The 19321-nt window shown below is 35.4% G+C and overlaps 1 protein-coding gene across 1 annotated transcript; it reads left to right on the top strand.

Moving 5' to 3' along the window:
- The first annotated feature begins 2627 nt into the window (after positions 1–2627).
- On the top strand, positions 2628–18942 carry cist1 (colon, intestine and stomach enriched 1). Its single transcript, XM_030131411.1, has 4 exons — positions 2628–2813; positions 9251–9607; positions 11379–11542; positions 17904–18942. The coding sequence occupies exons 1-4, from the start codon at positions 2765–2767 to the stop codon at positions 17946–17948; spliced, it is 615 nt and encodes a 204-aa protein (XP_029987271.1). The 5' UTR covers positions 2628–2764; the 3' UTR covers positions 17949–18942.
- Positions 18943–19321: the final 379 nt, after the last annotated feature.

Genomic DNA, 19321 nt, shown 5'->3' with positions numbered 1-19321 from the left:
GTCGTTGAACTCTGTATTGTTCCATTCTCCAAACCCACATGCTCCTTCTGCACATGCTCAGTTCCATCGAGGTCAGAGGTGGATGTTTCAGCAAAATAATGAAACTGACAAGAATTTAGTTTTGTTATTTTTTCTTAAGAACATTAAACAAAAAAATAATTTATATTTGTTTGTGTTCGTCTGATGCAGTCACACCTTTTGAAACAGAAAAAAGATTTTTCCGCAAATGTTTGATTATAATATTTAAGATTGTGTAAAATTTTAAGGGTGTCTGAAACCTTGTTTTCACAAAACTGAACTGAAATGACCTGACAGAGAAAGTAGTCAGGAAAGTCTTTGCATATTTAATATTAAGAAGAAAGAACAACAATGTGCTGAAGTGTAGAAAAACGTTTTTTTGTTTCATTAAAGCTTTATTGATAATTAACAAGTAGAAATTTGCACCATTTAACAGAAAGAAGCATCACATATAAATTTAAATATTGATACAACAATAAGCAGATGAACACAACAATATAAAAAAAAAGTTATCAAGTATTAACAAAAAATAAATGATCAAACAGTTTGAGGCTATGTTCACATTTGTGATTTTTTGCTAAGGCTAATGTTTTATTATATATTTTTAATTCTTTAATGAAGATGTTGATGTCAGGGAGGAATCTGGAGGACTTTTCCTTATGAATATGATGTTCACCCATCAGTATGATTAGATTAATTTAAAAAATGAAAGGTTTATTAGAGCATTTAAACTTACTTATCTTTTCTCTTGGAGATATTCAGATATGTTTTTGGGTTTCCTTAAAATAACTTTCTCCAGTTTCCTCTAAAACGTGTCAGAGGAGGCACAGTCAAAGAATAAGTGCAAAATTGTTTCTGCACTGCAATCTTACAATGGTGCAATCTTAATTCAAGTGAAATTCTCTTATGATCTAAATCAGGGGTCTCGTCTCAAACACATTTTCTTTCAGGGGCCACATTCAGTCCGATTTGACCTCAAGTGGGCCGGACCAGTACAATAATAGCATAGTAACCTATAAATAATGACAACTCCACATTTTTGTCATTGTTTTAGTGCAAAAAACCCCATTAAATTATGAAAATACTTACTTTTATAAACCATTCAAACAAAAAAGATGTGAATAACCTGAAAAAAATGAAATTTTTTAAGAAAAATAAGTGCAATTTTAACACTATTCTGCCTCAACTTATCATTTCTACATGTGCATTACACTGGGTTACAAAAAAAATGTTTTTTGCAAGTTGTCTAGGTTTTTTCAACTGAATTAGGACCGTTTTGCACCGCTAAATCCAAAAATGACATCTGTTTTTCTCAGTCAGGTCAGGTTTTTTTGCTAATTTGATTTGAAAAATTTGATCTTCTCACAAAATTGATTACATTTTTGTGACTTTATCAGTTGATTTTTTATATAGTTCTCACACAAAATAGGTTTTAAGAGGAAAAAAAATCATTCTCTAACAGGATGTATTTATTATTTATTATGCATTCACCGCAGATGTAGCAGAATACGTCAGGCTTATTTTTGCAAGATCTTCTAGTCGAAGCCATTTCATTCACCTGTAATATTAAAAAAAACATTAATCATAAATTGGCCAAAGCAAAATCTTCAGAACTCATTTATTGCAAGAAATATGAAAGAATTTTGTATCATATGATGTGAAAATGCCCATAAATGTAAGCAAAAATGTTAAAAAGCCAATATGTAGCATAGTTCAGAAAGTTGACCTGATTGAGCAAAATTAATGTGATTTTTGGATTCAGCACCAAAATTATCCTAAATCAGCTCAAAAAACTTAAACAATACATTTGTTGTTGACCAGTGTTATGAATCAGATCTACAAAAACACTAAACACTTAATAACTAATTAATAATAAGATAATTAATAAGATAATGGTTCAAATTGTGCTTCATTTTCTTTAGACATTTCAGGTTGTTCATATTTGTTCAGGTTATTCACATTTTATTGTTACAGTATAGTTTGTAAATGTAAATATTTTCATAATTTAATGTTTTTTTTTTGCACTAAAACAAAGACAAAAATTTGAAGTTGTCATTATTTATAGACATAATGTAATGTTTTTTTCACATCAAACTGAGAAGAAAATCTGGAGTTGGGTTTTTTTGTTGGTTCTTCTGCTGTTATTATTTGACTGTAGATCAGATTGGTCTGTATGTGGAACCTGAACTAAAATGAGTTCCACAGCTTTGACTGTGGAGTTTTTGTACTTTGCAAATTCATCCTAGGGGCTGGATTGGAACCTTTGGCGGGCCACATTTGGCCCCCGGGACGCATGTTTGAGACCCCTGCTCTAAATGATCTTGTTTTCAGTACCTTTTTCCTCAGATTTAGTGCTTTTATCTTGTTTTTAGACCCCGTTTTTTTTTGCAGTGCACTGAACAAAGGCAAATGTGTAACTTTTTGGTGTCCTAAATGACATCTTATCACTTTGATAATGCCAGAAGGAATAGCTCTTATAACCCACACACATTCTTTCTATGTAATTGGGAAGTTATTGAGTGTAGAAATAAGAGTTAGCGTTGGCAGCAGCTGTCTGACGTAGCAGGGACGGAGCTATGAACAAACACAGTCTTGTTTAAACACTGACTAATCAGCGTTGGATAAAACACCTCCTGAACGGTGGAGCCTCCTCCTCAGCCGTTCAACACATCCTGCTGTCAAGGATGTAGTCTGTGTATGAATACTATGACCACCGGCACATTCCTTCCTCCAAACGCCTGCAGCCATGCACCTCTGTCTGCTGACCACCCTGTTTGCACTGACAGTCTGTAAAGGTACGTTGACTTTTTACCTTTTAATCCCCTGTTTGTTCAACAGCTTCGTGTTCGGTTCTACTGAAGATGCAAAGTTATGCAAACAGGAAACTTCCTGCTGCGACAGGGAGATTGAGCAATTTGGTGTGCACTAGTTTGATGCAGGTTTTCTGTGAATATTCACCAACATGTTCCACTTATTTCAACTTTAACACATAAAGCAGATCTAAGATGAGATCCAGCAACTTTTAATTTGTGTGAAGGAAAGCCGAGGCTCTGATGTTGTTGTTTAATCTGTAATTTTATTAGACTGATAGAAACACAAGCTGCTTCTCTACACAGCTAAAGTAAATGTGAAGGTCATGTCTGGGTGGAAACTGAAGCAAATATTTGATCAGTGAAAATGATCCGAAGCTGAATCTCCAGCCACGTCTGCTGCTTCTACAAACACGTCTTTATAGTATTTGTTCAAACTGACTAATGTTTACCAGTAAATCCTCATTACTAATAAATACAAATCATTTCAACACAGACTATTAATTCCACTTTAGGAAGAGTAATGCAAAGTAAACAGCGTCACCTGATCTGAACCAGACTCTGCCTTAACAACAAATAAAAATAGGACCATTAGCCCTGTATGTCAGCGTCATGTTCTATCAAGAATCAATGACAAGTTGAATTTATGAAGTTGTCGGGTTCTGTGTCTATGTTCCAGTCCTGTGGTCTGGATGCAGGAGATCAATCTCCCAATAGAAGTGGATGGTACTTTCACTGGAGGAGAACTCAACTATTTTAACCCATAAAGACCCAAACAGCCCCTGGCGACCAAAACCATCTACTGATCTAAAATGTTTCATAAACTTCTGAACCACTAAACCTGTGAATATCTTAAAATAATTGGTGTAAAATACAGTTCTTCACCTTTTCATGGTCATCAGATATGACCCATTTGGACGTTCAGAGGCTTAGTAGTTACCATGGAAACACCGCCATCTTCTACAACATTGATTCACCAGTAAAACCCATGGAGTTGAATCAATGACAGTGGATGGACACACTAAGTTTTATGTTCTGTTATTGACATATTTGCTGAAAAAGTCACTTTTTCTTCAGTTTTCTCTATTTTTGTTGTAACAACCCTCAACTTTAAACTGGGCTTTAAAAAACAACTACATAACCAGTCAGTTAAATATAGGAAAATACCTGATGTTCACGGAAAAAATGCAAAATACAGAGGATAATATTATGTGTATGTGTATGTTTATGCATTTGGCAGATGTTTTTTCCAAAGCAACTTACAGGGGAAAACCAATCAAATCACTCAATCAATCAAATTTTATTTATATAGCACCAGATCACAACAAAAAAGTTATCTCATGACACTTTATATGTAGAGTTGGTCAAAACCAGACTCTAAGCCAATTTACAGAAACCCAACAGAATCCAACAGAATGATATAAATGGTGATAAATTACTAAAGAAAAGTTAAATAGAGACAAAAAATCATTTGGAAATTGATACAAATGTAGTACTGGGTCTTTATGGGTTAAATTAAAGTCCATATATGACTTCCAATCAGTGCTCAATACTAACTATATTGATATCTTTAACCATTTACATGCTATAAATCATTGAAATATTATTATTATATTATAAGTAAAGGCAAATTTTTAATATTTCAAAAATTTGTCAAAAATGTAAAAATCTAGATTTCCCAAAACTGTGAACAAACTTTGGAGGCATTGTCCCAAGGAAGATACATATAAAATGTGAAATGAATCCAACCAGTAGTTTTGTCAAAGAGGATGTTCAAAGAAATTGCCAATGAATTCAACAAAGACAAGAAAGACGATGCAGACACAACGCCTTTACAAAAACTTATTGCCGATTGACCGGTGAGCCCGCCAGCCTCAAAACAGTCTCACCTCAAGGTTTTTCAAAAGGTTTTAACACAGTTTTATCGTAGAAATGCAGAAAAATATTGACATGTTCTAATTCATCTTTTCCTCTGAACGTTCTAAGTCATTTTATCATCATCCTAAACTTTGAAATACTCACTGATTCAACTCAAGCCTTAATAATATCTGCTCTGATGCTTTCAATCTCATCACATTTTAAGAAAATACTAATTAAACCCACATGTCCAAGTCACCAGTAATCCAAAAACACCTACAAACGGAGATAAGGTTTCATCATTATTCCTTTACTTTTAATCTTAGCTTGATTCAAATATCAGAGGAGGTTCAACGTGTTCTCACTGTAAACAGTTAATAATATGGGAGGGAAATCCAGACTATTTGCTCTTCTTGAGTAAATACCAATGTTAAATGATGCATCTGATGCAGCAGAAACCCGGACTAGAAGTTCCTGATGCAGTCGTGTTGGGATAAAATCAGCCTTGAATGAAGCCTAGCTTCACCCTGAATTCTGCTCTACATCTAACTTTCTGTAACTGATTTATCACTGTTTGTTATTTTAGCCTTAATATTTTTCAGTGATAATTATGAATTTTCTTATAATTTACTGATCATGCACAGTAGATGTTCATAAAAGCTCAAAGTAAATTCAAAGGTTATCATATTAAAACAAAGAAAAGTGAAGAAAAAGTGATTATTTGCAGCAATTTACAAAGCAATGAAGTAATTTATCACCATTTTCATTATAAAAGCCACGTGGCCTCTTTGTGTGTGTATGTGTGTGTTTCTGGGGATTCACACAAAATCCGTACAGAGCTGACTGCTGCAGTTTGACTTACTTATGTATTTTTGGTCAAGAAAGACAGTAGTGAAAACAACAAGTTGATAGGACCAGCATTTTGGGAGATATTAGCAATTTTGGAATACAATAGCCTTACAATCATGTTGCTATACCCAGAACGGTTTGGCGGTGACTGCTGGACAAATGCAGTACAGCATGCACAAATACACAACTGCATAAAAACGTCCACATACAGCCCATGAGCCTAAACCAGCTCTCCAAAAGGGTTCAATCCAGCCCACAGAATGAAACTTCAATGTTGTATCCGTACATTATAAAAGGGAAGTGGACTCTGTGTGTGTGTGTGTGTGTGTGTGTGTGTATGTGTGTGTGTGTGTGTGTGTGTGTCTCAGGCATCACACAACCACCAAAATTTAATAATTTCTTCCTCATCCCATTTCCAACAAACCCTGAAAATTTCATCCAAATCTGTCCATAACTTTTTGAGTTATGTTGCACACTAACGGACAGACAGACAGACAGACAAACAAACAAACAAACCCTGGCAAAAACATAACCTCCTTGGCGGAGGTAATGAATATCTTTGTCAAAACTGATGCAGAATGTCAATAAAAAAGTGAATTAAAAAAAAAAAGGAACAGACTAGTGAAAACGGCAAGTTGATAGGACCAATATTTGGGGAGATATTAGTAATCTTGGATACAATAGCCTTACAATCAGGCTGCTATGCCCAGACTCACTTGAACACTTTGGTGGTGACTCCTGAACAAATGTGGTACAGCATGCATGAATACACAACAAATATCCATGCTGGGGGACTGGGATGTTGCCCCTTAGGGTCGGGATGTGGGTTTTTAAAATACCCCCCTTTTCTCATCCCACCCTCTGTACTGACAATGATGAAGTCCAGGATCTAGAACCTGTGGGTGATCATTAAGTTAAATTCTATATTTTTCAGTTTCAGATGCCTGTTACCAAATATTTTGTACCTTTGTAGATCCACTGTGATGTCAAAGTTATAATATACATGTGAAAATAATTAGCTAGATATAATATTGTTGAATTACACTCAAGTTTCTCCAGATATTTCAGGTTGTTCATGGAAGCTCAGATTACTCACATTTTTTTGAGGGATAGTTTGTAAATGTCAGACTGTAATTTTACTTTTTTGCACTAAAACAAAGAGAAACATTTGGAGTTGTCATTATTTCTAAGTTATTATACTATTATTTTACTGGTTCGTCCCCTTTGATATCCTGTTGGGCAGAACGTGGCCCCTGAACTAAAATGAGTTAGACATCCCTGTTATAAGTGGTTTCCAACATCTGAGCTGAAACCAGTACACACACTGTACACAGCAACAGCCACAACAACAACAGTCAGACTAGAGGCAGTTCTTTCCATCCCAGCTCTGTACAGACAGTGAACATGTCTTTCCTCTGTGTAAATGAAGCTTAATTGGACCCACATGAACTGTACTGAGGAGGTGAACGTGTGAATGGAGTCACTGTCATGTGTTCATTATCAATCAATCTTTATTTATATAGCACTTTTCATACATTGAGGACATAGCACTAAGTGTTTTACATGAGTTTAAAAATCAGTACCCCCCCACCCACCCACACATGACCTGCTGACCATTGAATCCATGTGTGTCTAATGAAGGCTTACATCACCAACCACAGACACACATCTGAAGGACATTAGGTGTATTTACCAAAGTACAACCTGAGCTCAGATGTGTGTGATCCGTTACAGCTGCTCACCTCCTCTGTAACGAGGAGGTTTAAAACAGGTTTGACTCTTCTTCTTTTAAGATTTAACCCAGGGATGTCAAACTGATTTTCTTTCAGGGGCCACATTCAACCCAATTTGACCTCATCAAAATAATAGCATAATAACCTAGAAATAAAGACAACTCCAAATTTTGTTTGTGTTTTATGAAAACATTTACATTTACAAACTACAGTCTGGGAAAACATTATTAGGCCACCCTTGTTTTCTTCAATTTCTCTTTCATTTTAATGCCTGGTACAACAAATGGTCCGTTTGTTTGGACAAATATAATGAGAACAACAAAAATAGCTCATAATAGTTTAATTTCAGAGCTGATATCTATCCATTTAACATGTTTTCTTGATAACAACCAAAATCACTTCAGTTCTTCCATTATATCTATGTCATTGTACTGACAAACACAGTACTTTTAGACATTCCATGTTTTCTTTTCTGTCTGTTTTAGTCACATGACACACACAGGAGTTAGTACTTCATTTCTTAACCATTGTTTTTGATGACTTTTGGTGGTCTAATCATTTCTTCCGTGACTGTATGCTTTCACTAAAAAGTGAATAATCTGAAAACAATGAAATTTTCAGAGAAAAGTAAATTAATTTTAACAATATTGTGCCTCAATTTATCATTTGTACATGTGCATTACACAGAATGTTTCAACATTTGGTCACAGATATAATACTGTTAAAATTCTGGAGCTAAAATAAGAACAACTTCAACAATATTATGTCTCAGCTTATAAGTAATACAACTTACAGATCACAGTGGCTCTACAAATACACAAAACATTTAGTAACAGGCAGAAAATTGATAAAATTGCATTTAATTTTCTTTAGACATGTCAGGTTATTCATATTTGTTCAGGTTATTCACATTTTATTGTTTAAGGATAGTTTGTAAATGTAAATATTTTCATAGTGTAATGGTATTTTTTTCATATAAAACCAAGAAGAAAATTTGTAGTTGTCATTATTTATAGGTTATTATTTTGCTATTATTTCACTTAGATCACATTGGTCTGTGTGTGGCTTCTGAACTAAGACCAGCACCAGATTGGAACCTTTGGCTGGTTGGTTTTGACACCCCTGTTCTGGACAGTTCATAAACCTGATCACAAAAACAATATTGAAACTGGATGACAAATGTAAACATTCCTCCTCATGTTTCTTTGAATTCACAGAATAGTCTTATAGAATTTAACCAGACCTGTATAATAGATACGTTGACATATCTGTGTAGGTCTAATGTAAAACGTCACTATTTTTGGTGTAAAGGTTTTACAGATACACCATGTTGACTTCAGCTGTCAGTCCACAAATACTCTGTCAACGTTGAGTAAAACCTCAAATTTTAGATTAAGTTATGTAAGGAATGAATGAAAGTACTTTATATTTCTATTCTAAGTGTATTGTCTTTTTTTTTTTTTTTAAACTCATTGTTTACATGTTTACCAGCCTGTTTCTGAAAAATGCATTTACTTGGTTTGGGTTACATTAGACTTAATACTGAGTTAATTAAAATAGGAAAATGAAACTGTGGTCTGAAAACTGAGACCAGTTGAGAAACCCAGCTTTAGTGGTGCTAAGGCTGCAGCATCAGTTTATTGTTGAATTATTTCATGGCAGGAGCTGTTTTGGTGAAATATTCACATATGGGGACATGAGCTGCATTATTAAAAATACATGAGCAGATGTATGTCTTTGTGGAAACTTGTCATTTTTAGTGTGTAGTTACAGCATAGATGTTATTGTTATTGTGAGATTTGATGCATGTATGTAGTAAAAGCAGAAAAATACCTGGAGCAGAAACAGTGGAAACACTAATTTGTCTCTGCTTTTAACATTAACATGTTTTCTACTTTCTAAAAAACACTGTATTCTTATCTATGTCAGTTGTGGTTGTCTGTTTCCTCTCACAGTTTTCAATGTCTGTTATTTCCTTTGCAGGCGTCATCACTTCCTCTGAATTAACATCAACAACATCAACTCCCACAAATGCTGAACACCAAACCACTTCAGCTACGACAACCGAAACCGGTGTCACGTCACCAACTGTGAAAACCACCGACAGTAAACAGCCTCCAGAAACAACATCGACTCAGATCACCACTGAAGTCACATCCCACCGAGGGTCGACGTCTGCACCGCCATCCACCTCCCACCAAACACACAGCACATCCCAGGAACCAAAGAGCAGCTCCACAGCTCAGACTACAACCACCAACCAGACCTTTACCCAGAAACCTACACTCCAGACAACCTCATCTAACACCTCGACCACCACCATAAACACGACGAGTTCAGGTCAGAGCATGAGCCACATTAAGTCTGTGATTAAGTATGACAAAAGATAAGACAAGATAACATAACATAACATAACATAACATACAGTCGCGGAAAAAATTATTTGCCCACCCCTTGTTTTCTTCAATTTCTTGTTCATTTTAATGCCTGGTCCATCTAAAGGTACATTTGTTTGGACAAATATAATGATAACAAAAAAAAGCTCATAGTAGTTTAATTTCAGAGCTGATATCTATTTAACATGTTTTCTTGATAATAACCAAAATCACTTCAGTTCTTCCATCAATATCTATGGCATTGGACTGACAAAAACAGTGCTTTTAGGCATTCCATGTTTTCTTTTGTGTGTGTTTTAGTCACATGACACACACAGGAGTTAGGACTGAATTGCATAACCATTGTTTTTGATGACTTTTGAAATTTTCTGTGACTGTATACTTTATTGACCCCCCCAGGAGAAAATTTAAATGTACTACAGCACAAGAAGATAAAAATATTAAAAAAAAAAAAAAAAAAAAATTGTTAAAGTTACAAAAATTACATAAATAGTAATTATAATAATAATCACTAAAGTAACAAGTGTGCAGTACGTGGCATAACAGGAAACCCTGATTATTCACCCCTACATGTGTAACAAGAACTCATAACATTGCATTATTTTGGCATAAACATAGTTTCCTTTCAGTGTAACATAAACCAGCCTGGAACTGGTTTAAAACTATGTTTTTACAAATGTTGTATTTTACCTTCTCACTGGATTTTTTTTTTTTTTTTTTTTTTTTTAGCTTTCATAGAAGTTTGATATTTACTGAAGTAAAAAAAGAGAATTTTTTTTAATTCTTTGTTTTGTGAATTTATGTTGATCTCCAGTTGAAATGTCAGTGTTTCTTATTAACGGTTTAGTTTGATTCTGAAGTTTATGAAAGTATAAAGTTATTATGGGATGTTATTATCTTTGCTAAGTTGTAGTTTGTTGATCCGTGGTTCAGACTAAACTGTGACAGTTCTGACCTTGTTTACTGGATTCAAACAGATCTTTAGTTCAGCTACTGACAACACAAACTGAACAGAAAACAGAGGTGATTAGTGGTTTTACTGTGGCTCTTTTCAGTCTAAAAACAGAGCTAACAGAGCTAAGCTAACACAGCTAACCTACCACAGCTAAGCTAACAGAGCTAACCTACCAGAGCTAAGCTAACAGGGCTAAACTAACAGAGCTCACCCACACGAGCTAACCTACCGGAGCTAAGCTAACAGAGCTAACCTACTAGAGCTAAGCTAACAGGGCTAAGCTAACAGAGCTAAGCTACGACAGCTAAACTAACAGAGCTTACCCACACAAGCTAAGCAAAACAGAGCTAACCTACCAGAGCTAAGCTAACAGAGCTAAGCTAACAGGGCTAAGCTAACAGAGCTATAATGTAAACTATCAGCTGACGCAACATATGAAGATTATAGGACACAGTGCTATTTGAAGCGATGTGCTAAAATATGTATCTGTGAGTTTTAGTTTGAAGAAGAAAACTCGATGGTACAGTCTGTGGACACACAGGGTAGATTCGTTGGTGGTTTTGGTCCTAAGTGTGTTTTGGTGCCAGACTGACCCCTGCTGGTGAGAGTTTGGAACATCAACACTACATGGACCCTCTTTAAGTCTCAAATCTGTGAGGAAATAACTCCAAACAGTCCTGCCTGCCTCCTCTTCTTTTTGTCTTTCATAATTCTAATCTCTTCACCTCCTTCTTCACCTGTCTGGTTTTCTCACCCTCAGCTCTTTCACCTGAATGGAGTCATGGAGACCTGGCAGCGAACCCTGGTCTGGTGGCCATCCTCTGCATCTTCTGCATCGTTCTGGCCCTCGTGCTGGTGGTGGCCACCATTAAATGCATCCGATCGCCGAGGTCTAACTTTGAGAGGCTTGATGATGTACCGATGGTGAGTTCAAAAACATCCCTCACATGCCACAACTTCAGACAGAATATCAGTGTAGATTTCTAACAGTGATATTACAAATGCAAACTGATTAAACACACCTCTACATATCCTTCAAATGTGGACAAGAAGCACAAAGTACTAATATCCCACTGTTACTATACAATATACTCAGTTTGAGGTGTCATGTAGAATATTCTGTGACAGGGGAGTCAAACTCAGTTTAGTTCAGGGGCCACATACATCCAACATAACCTGAAGTGGGCCAGACTAATAACATAATAAAACAACAATATATAAATAATGTCAACTCCAAACGGTTCTTTATGTTTCAGTGTGAAAAAAGTAAAATTACATAATGAAAATGTCTACATTTACAAATTAAAATAAGAAAACTAAATGCAATTTTAACAGTTTTATGCCTCAGTTTATCATTTGCAGGTGTGCATTACTACTTACAGATCAGAGTGGATCTACAAATACACAAAACATTTAGTAAAAGACAGAATATTCTTAAAATTACATAAAGGTCTTTTAAGACATTTCAGGTTGTTCATATTTTTATGGAAGGATAGTTTATAAATGTAAACACTTTCATTTATTAATTAATTTATATTTTACACTAGAACAAAGACAAAAATTTGGACTTGTCATTATTTATGGGTTGTTATGATAGTATTTTACTGACTGACCCACATGAGATTGAACTGGGCTGAATGTGGAACCTGAACTATTTTTTGCATTTCACACATTTATCCCATATCCTTTGGCAGGCCAGTTTTAGCCCTTGGGCCGTACGGTATGTTTGACACATGTGTTCAGATTCAGATTCAAATTCAAGTTTATTTGTCATTTCAGCATATAAAAAAATACACAGAAACAAAACATTGTACTCAGATCCCCGACTGTCAGCAGCATTTAGTAAATAGCATAAATTACTGATAAAATAATAAAATACTGATATAAAATAGCAATAAAAATACCCCCCCCAAAAAAAAAAAAAAAAAAAAAAATTACCTATAAATAACTAAAACGTTTTATTTCTGAAGTGCACAGCAGTAAAGTGCCAATTTAAAGTGCATTCTGGGCTCAAGTTCAGCAAGAGTTCATTATTGTAACTGCCTCTGGATAAAAGCTGTTTAGGAGTCTGGCGGTCCGTGCTTGGATATGCCGCAGTCTCCTATGTCTGTTCCATGATGACACTCAGAAATAGGTCTTTTTTTCAGATCCAGCATTTTCAGACTCAGACATGTGGAATATGCTGATATTATTTTGTAGGATGTGTCTGAAAAATCAAGTTTGGATTTTTTTTTATGGGCCACCCCCCAAAAATGTTCCAAATGATGAAAATACATGTTTCATAAAATTGTATTGCAGTACTGTTTAAGTGGTGCTGCTTAGTTTACATAAAGCAAAATATATTGACCTGATGATGTTTTACCATCAAAGAAAGTGAGTCCTACAAACTCTTATAAATACCATGTGTCTCAGGGAAGCCTTTGATCACTGCATATTCCTTGGTCATTATAGGACACTAGCTTTTGCAACAACTGCAAATCATTCAGAGGTGCATGTGTTGGTAGAGATGACTCAAAGCGGTACTTGATGTTCACTTTCAGTCCAAACTGAGTGAATCTCCAAACTCCTTATAAAGGTTTCCTGTGCTCCAGGGCGCTGCTGGATCATTCCTGCTGCTACTGCTGCTGTCATTACTGCCACTGCTTCATCTCCACAGATCTCCCACAGCCCGATACAGATCCACATGAATGTTTTACACTGGTTAATACATTTATTTTGTGCTCTTGTAGTAATAAAGGAACAAATAACATCCATTGCGTACACAAGCATACGCACAACCAAAATAACATCCAACTGCAGCATCATTAAATATAGTGGAAATGGTCTAAAATTTTATGTGGCAGGTTTTTTAGTCAAGAGGAACATAATTAAAGCCTGGCCCATTTAAAATAATAATTTGAATTTTTGGGGTACTCTTAAGATATGGCCTACTATTTTGGTTTTATGATGAGTCTTTGGATATGTTTACAGCACGTTTGCATCTCATTTGCAGGTTTTGTCTCAGGCTGAGATATGCAGTTGTGGAAAAAATGACAAATTATGATGCAACATCATGCAAGACTAGTGTGTAATTGGCAACAGTTGTCTGATCATTTCCAGCAGTTTCTGCAAATTCTGAATCCTTTTGTGCATGAATTTGCCATTTAAGTTAAAATGGGTATGATTTTGTACCAAATTCAAATATATAGATTTTTTTTTTGTAATCTGACAGTAGAATAATAACAAATGTGACCGTTGTTACATCAGGTTCTGGTGCAAATCTAGGAATTCTAGCATGAGTTCATTTACAGATCTTGTTCTACAGTCTTGGAAAAAATTATTAGACCATCCTTGTTTTCTTCAATTTCTTGCTCATTTTAATGCCTGGTACAACTAAAGGTACATTTGTTTGGACAAATATAATGATAACAACAAAGATTAATGAATTATTGCTTCTATATTCTGTGAATTGCCCCTTGAATAATACCTGCAAAACTACAGCAGATAAAACCTACTCTGAAACTGACTGGACCGAATGTAAAGGTTTTAGAAATGGAATAATGGGTTCTAGTCTGTTTGACCTGGATTAGATTAGATTAGATTAGATTAGATTAGATTAGATTAGATTAGATTAGATTAGATTAGATCAGATATGATTGAACTTTACTGATTCTTTGTGCAGAGCCCTCAGGAAATCAAGGTTCCAGTAGCAGCACAACATAATATAATAACTATAAAAACAGTAGTACAGTAAACAGTAGTAGTAGTAAAAACAAAATAAATAAATAAATAAATAAATAAATAAAAATAACAGGCAATTGCACATTGGAAAGCACTATTAGAAATAACAAATAACAAAGTAGAAATAATGTAATAATAATAATAATAATAATAATAATAATAATAATAATAATAATAATAATAATAAAATTACTATGTTATATTATAATACGTACAATATGTATATGTATTTATGTAACCTTTGAAGTTTAATAATCACAGGATAAAAGTTATAATAAAGTGATAACAGTAATAGTAGTCATAACAATGATACTTTAGTAATAAGTCATATAAGTATGTAAGTAAATAATAGTGATAATAAGTCATAATGTTAGCAGAATTAACAGGGTCTTTTAGCCTCCATCAGTATTTAATGTTGATTTATTGTTGATTATTGAATGTATCTATTTGTCTTCCAGTGGCCTATCTTGTATTTATTTACTGATTCATGTTTGACACATTGCACTTTGAACGTTGACTGACGTCTGTGATAAGCTGCAAATGAATTGACCGTATGGGATAAATAAAGTTTCTGAATCTGAATCTCTCCAGGTACTCCGGCTTCCTCCCACCATCCAAACACATGCACTGATAGGTTAATCAGTTAATCTAAATTGCCCATAGGTGTGAATGTGAGACTGATTATTTGTCTCTATATGTTCAGCCCTGTGACGAACTGGTCACATGTCCAGGGTGAACCCCGCCTTCACCCATAAATTGCTGGGATAGGCTCCAGCGACCCCCGTGACCCTAGTGAGGATAAAGCGGGTTTAGAAAATGAATGAATGAATGAATCTGAATCTGATAATAGTAATAATAAGCAGCAGTGTTCTGAATGAGCTGATGAAAAAGTAGAGATACAGCAACATGATATGAGCTCTGATGTGTCGTCATTTTTACCTGTAGAGAAGTAACTGTACATAAGTGTAGTCAGTTTGAATGAACAGAAGGATGAGTGGTTGGTTGGTTGGTTTTTCCACCAGCAGGAGGCGACACTAGGCTACAGATGATGCATGTGGAATAATATTAAAATGAAAACCAGGTGTGACTCTCAGCCGTTATTTTCCCCTCAGTGACCTCAGTGTTTCACAGTTTTATTTTCACATTAACAGGAAGCAGCTCTGATTCGTCACCTAGATAGTGGTGAGTGTTGGGCCCAAATGTGGCCCACATCTGGTCTGGTCTGGACTGGTCTGGTCTGGACTGGTCTGGGCTTCTCTTACTGCACACGTGTGGCCTTCCATGACAGAGTTGGCTCAGCGTGAGTGTGGATGCGTAAACTCAGCTGCGTTTCCCCCTCATATGTGGTGTTCTGCTGTGGTCTGGGCTGGGTGGAGTCACCTGCAGCTTTACCTTAAATGAATTCGGTGGAAAATGACTCAGAAAAAGTACAGTGACTCAGTGACAGCTTATCACTGCATCTGCACATCAGCATCATGGACGTCACACATGAAAATGCAGTGACAGCGTCGCTCCAGATGAAGCCAAAACCTTGTGAAATACAGGTTCTGCAGTCAACTATCAGTGAATCTTTATGGCCACATATTGTTTTATGTAATAACAAAGTGTACTGCAGCATCTACGCAGGTCTGGAATGAAAGGCTGATTTTACAAACTGCACAAGTGAAGATAAGCAAGTTTAATAAGTAACATAACTGGATTTTAACGGTATTTTATTACACAGAAAAGGATTTTTATTCACTAGTCGCTTTTCCATTGGACATCTGCATAAAACTTTACGATATTTACTAAATGTCGAAAAAACGCAAGTGCATAATCTCAGTTTTGCCATTAAATCACAATTGCGATGATTTGTTTATTTATTATCATGAGATGATACGAGAAGTCAGTCCATAAACATGGCGACGAACATAAATATGTGTTGATTTACAGATATATTCATTATTATTATATATTATTACCCCTCTCTCTCATACTAAATTTAAAAATGAAGTGGTTTCCTGGTGTGTCCACATACACCGCGACATGTTTCTTCTTCTTCTTCTTCGCTTGTTAAAACGTACGTCAGCATCCATTTTTTTAAATTCACCCGACTCTAGTTGCGAAAAAAGGTCTTTCCATTGCAGTTTTGCGTGATATACCATTTGCGCTACAACCGAAAACCACCTGCTGCCAGCGCAAAAACTTTTGATCAAAAAATGAGGCTTTAGGCAAAATTGTCATTTTGCCAGTAGGTCAATTTTTATGTGCAAGTTATATTTGCACAGTTTGAGGGTCAATGGAAAAGCGACTAATGAAATGATTTGAATTTTATCCCTTTAAGCAGCTGAGTTTAAAAAATCATTAATTTTCTAAACCCGCTTTATCCTCACTAGGGTCACGGGGGTCACTGGAGCCTATCCCAGCTACTTATGGGTGAAGGCGGGGTTCACCCTAGACATGTAACCGGTTCATCTCAGGGCTGAACATGCAGAGACAAACAATCACTCTCACATTCACAGCTATGGGTGATTTAGATGAATCCATTAACCTATCAGTGCATGTGTTTGGATGGTGGGACGAAGCTGGAGTACCTGGCGAGAACCCACGCAGACACAGGAGAACATGCAAACTCCACACAGAAAGGTCCCACCCCCATCGACTGGTGTTGGAATCGAAACCAGGACCTTCCACCTTCCCTATCCAGTGCACCACCATGTCGCCCAGTATAATAATAATAATAATAATAATAATAATAATAATAATAATAATAATAAAATGACATCAAGATTTCAAAAAGCTGTATCTTGGAAGTGGTTGGAGATAAAGTCATACTGTAAATGAGACAAATATTGAATATGACTCAAAGTTTATGATGGGAGTAAATTTACTCCTCTAATTAGAGTGTTGTGATATTACAGGGCGGCGGCCATATTGGATTGTGTAACTTTTAGTAAAATTGAACTTTGAACATATTTATTTACATGGAAGTTTTCTTTGTGTGTGTGTGTGTTGTTGTTTTTTTTTTGTCATTTTGTCCTTAAGATAAATGAACTTAAACATTAGTATAAAGTAAAATGCAGAAAGTTTTAGTAGTTTTTTATCCAAAGCAGCAGAGTACACAAATCTGTCCTTATCTATCCAAACTAAAACTAACTAAACTTCACTTACTTACTAAACCAGCTCGAGACCATGCCTTTAAAACTGGATTTTCTTCTTGACTTTGAATTGAAACATGCCCTGAATTGGTGTTAGGATTGAAGGGGCACATGTCCGCCATCTTTTTTTTTTCTCTATCTGGAGCAATGGCAGCGGTTCCCAACTTTTTTTGGCTCATGACCCTGTTTTAACATCACAAATTTCTATTCTATTCTATTCTATTCTATTCTATTCTATTCTATTCTATTCTATTCTATTCTATTCTATTCTATTCTATTCTTAAGTGATTTATCACCTTTTATTAAAACATAGATGACTACAAACACAAGATCTGGTTGTTCTGACAGCCTTTGTGTTTTTTTTTTTTTGTGTGTGTTTTTTTTTTTTATTACTTTGCAACTTCTTTTTGTTTTTTTGTCCTCCTCAGGTCAAAGTGAATGAAGAGTCTCCGTTCGCTCAGTACTCCAAATGATCCCGGAGGTTCATGAGCCCGTCCGCCTGCTGTGCTTCAGTCCGAACAAAGACATCTTAAACAACAAACCCACAAAGGATCATCTCGTCAACCAGCGTTTGCACAAAGAGATGCTTTGTGTCTCCTGTGTCGGGCAGTTTGTTTTTTCTTTTCTTTACGTAGGACTTATGTCACCGATGGTGGCTATTTCTGCTTCAACTCTGACCTTTGACCTGCCTCGCTTATGATTCTGCTCATTTAGACTCTGAGGCTAAACTCATCCTCTGCAGTTTAACAACAGAGTGGCATTTAACCTCATATGCACTTATTTAATAATTGCACTAAACCATTTAAATTAAGAACATTATATATCTGGGGTTTCTTAATGATGGTAGAGTTTTATCTTTTGCACTGTACAAGAAAATATACTGTATGGAAAATGTTTTAATTGACTTTTGTGGCATTTCATGTAGAAATACAGTTTGGAAATAAAATTAAAAAGCTGAAGCTATATATGGAAACTTAATTTTTTCAACTTAGTAATTTAAAAAAAAAAAAAAAGTATTTATTTTTTAATTTTACATACATATTTATTATATTTCCTGTGCTAATTGTTCAGGTTTTTGGCTGTAACAGTGGTGTGTGTCACTCAATACAACATAATCTAGTTTATGCTCTAGTTCGTGAACTTCATGTGTATTTTAAAGGTCCAGTGTGTCAGATTTACAAGGATTACAGTGTATTTAATTACATAAATGGGATGAAATATGCCTAAAAATAGTTTCACCAGTATTTTATCAATATCTACCATAACTCAGAATGGACTTCCAGTTCTCCTTCAACAGGTAGAATCTCACGTTAACGTACTTTACATCATCTGTTTGGCAGTGCAGCAGAGGTGAAGCTCATTTATGCTCCTTCTGTGTACCTAAAGAAATGAGTTTCAAATGATGCAACCGTCACTGCGTCCTACTTCCATTCATTCTTTACATTGTCATCAGTGATATGTAATACGTACACATAAAGTATTTGGAAGGAGGTTGTGATCAGTTATATGTAAAAAAAAAAAAAACCCAAACAAAACAAAAACAACAAAAACCCTAACTTGGTGGTGCTGTTCTAAATGTTGATGGTCCATGACTTTGATTTTGCATTGTGTCCTCAGTATCCATTGCTGTTGGAGACTAGAACAACTCCATTTAATCTATACTTGTAAGGTCTAAGAGGATGTGAAAAAATAGAAAAACTTAACACACAGTATATACTCAAGAGTCAGTACAGTTCTGTAGTTAAGGTGGAGCATAAATGAAAACTTAACCCATAAAGACCCAAACTGTCACCGATGACAAAAACCATCTACTGATCTAAAATATATAATAACTGTTGATCCACTT

Source organism: Sphaeramia orbicularis, chromosome 4, assembly GCF_902148855.1.
Source record: "Sphaeramia orbicularis chromosome 4, fSphaOr1.1, whole genome shotgun sequence".
In the NCBI taxonomy this organism is placed as follows: Eukaryota; Metazoa; Chordata; class Actinopteri; order Kurtiformes; family Apogonidae; genus Sphaeramia; species Sphaeramia orbicularis.
The sequence above is the reverse complement of the archived record's forward strand: the minus strand, read 5'-3'. Positions and strand labels throughout refer to the sequence as shown.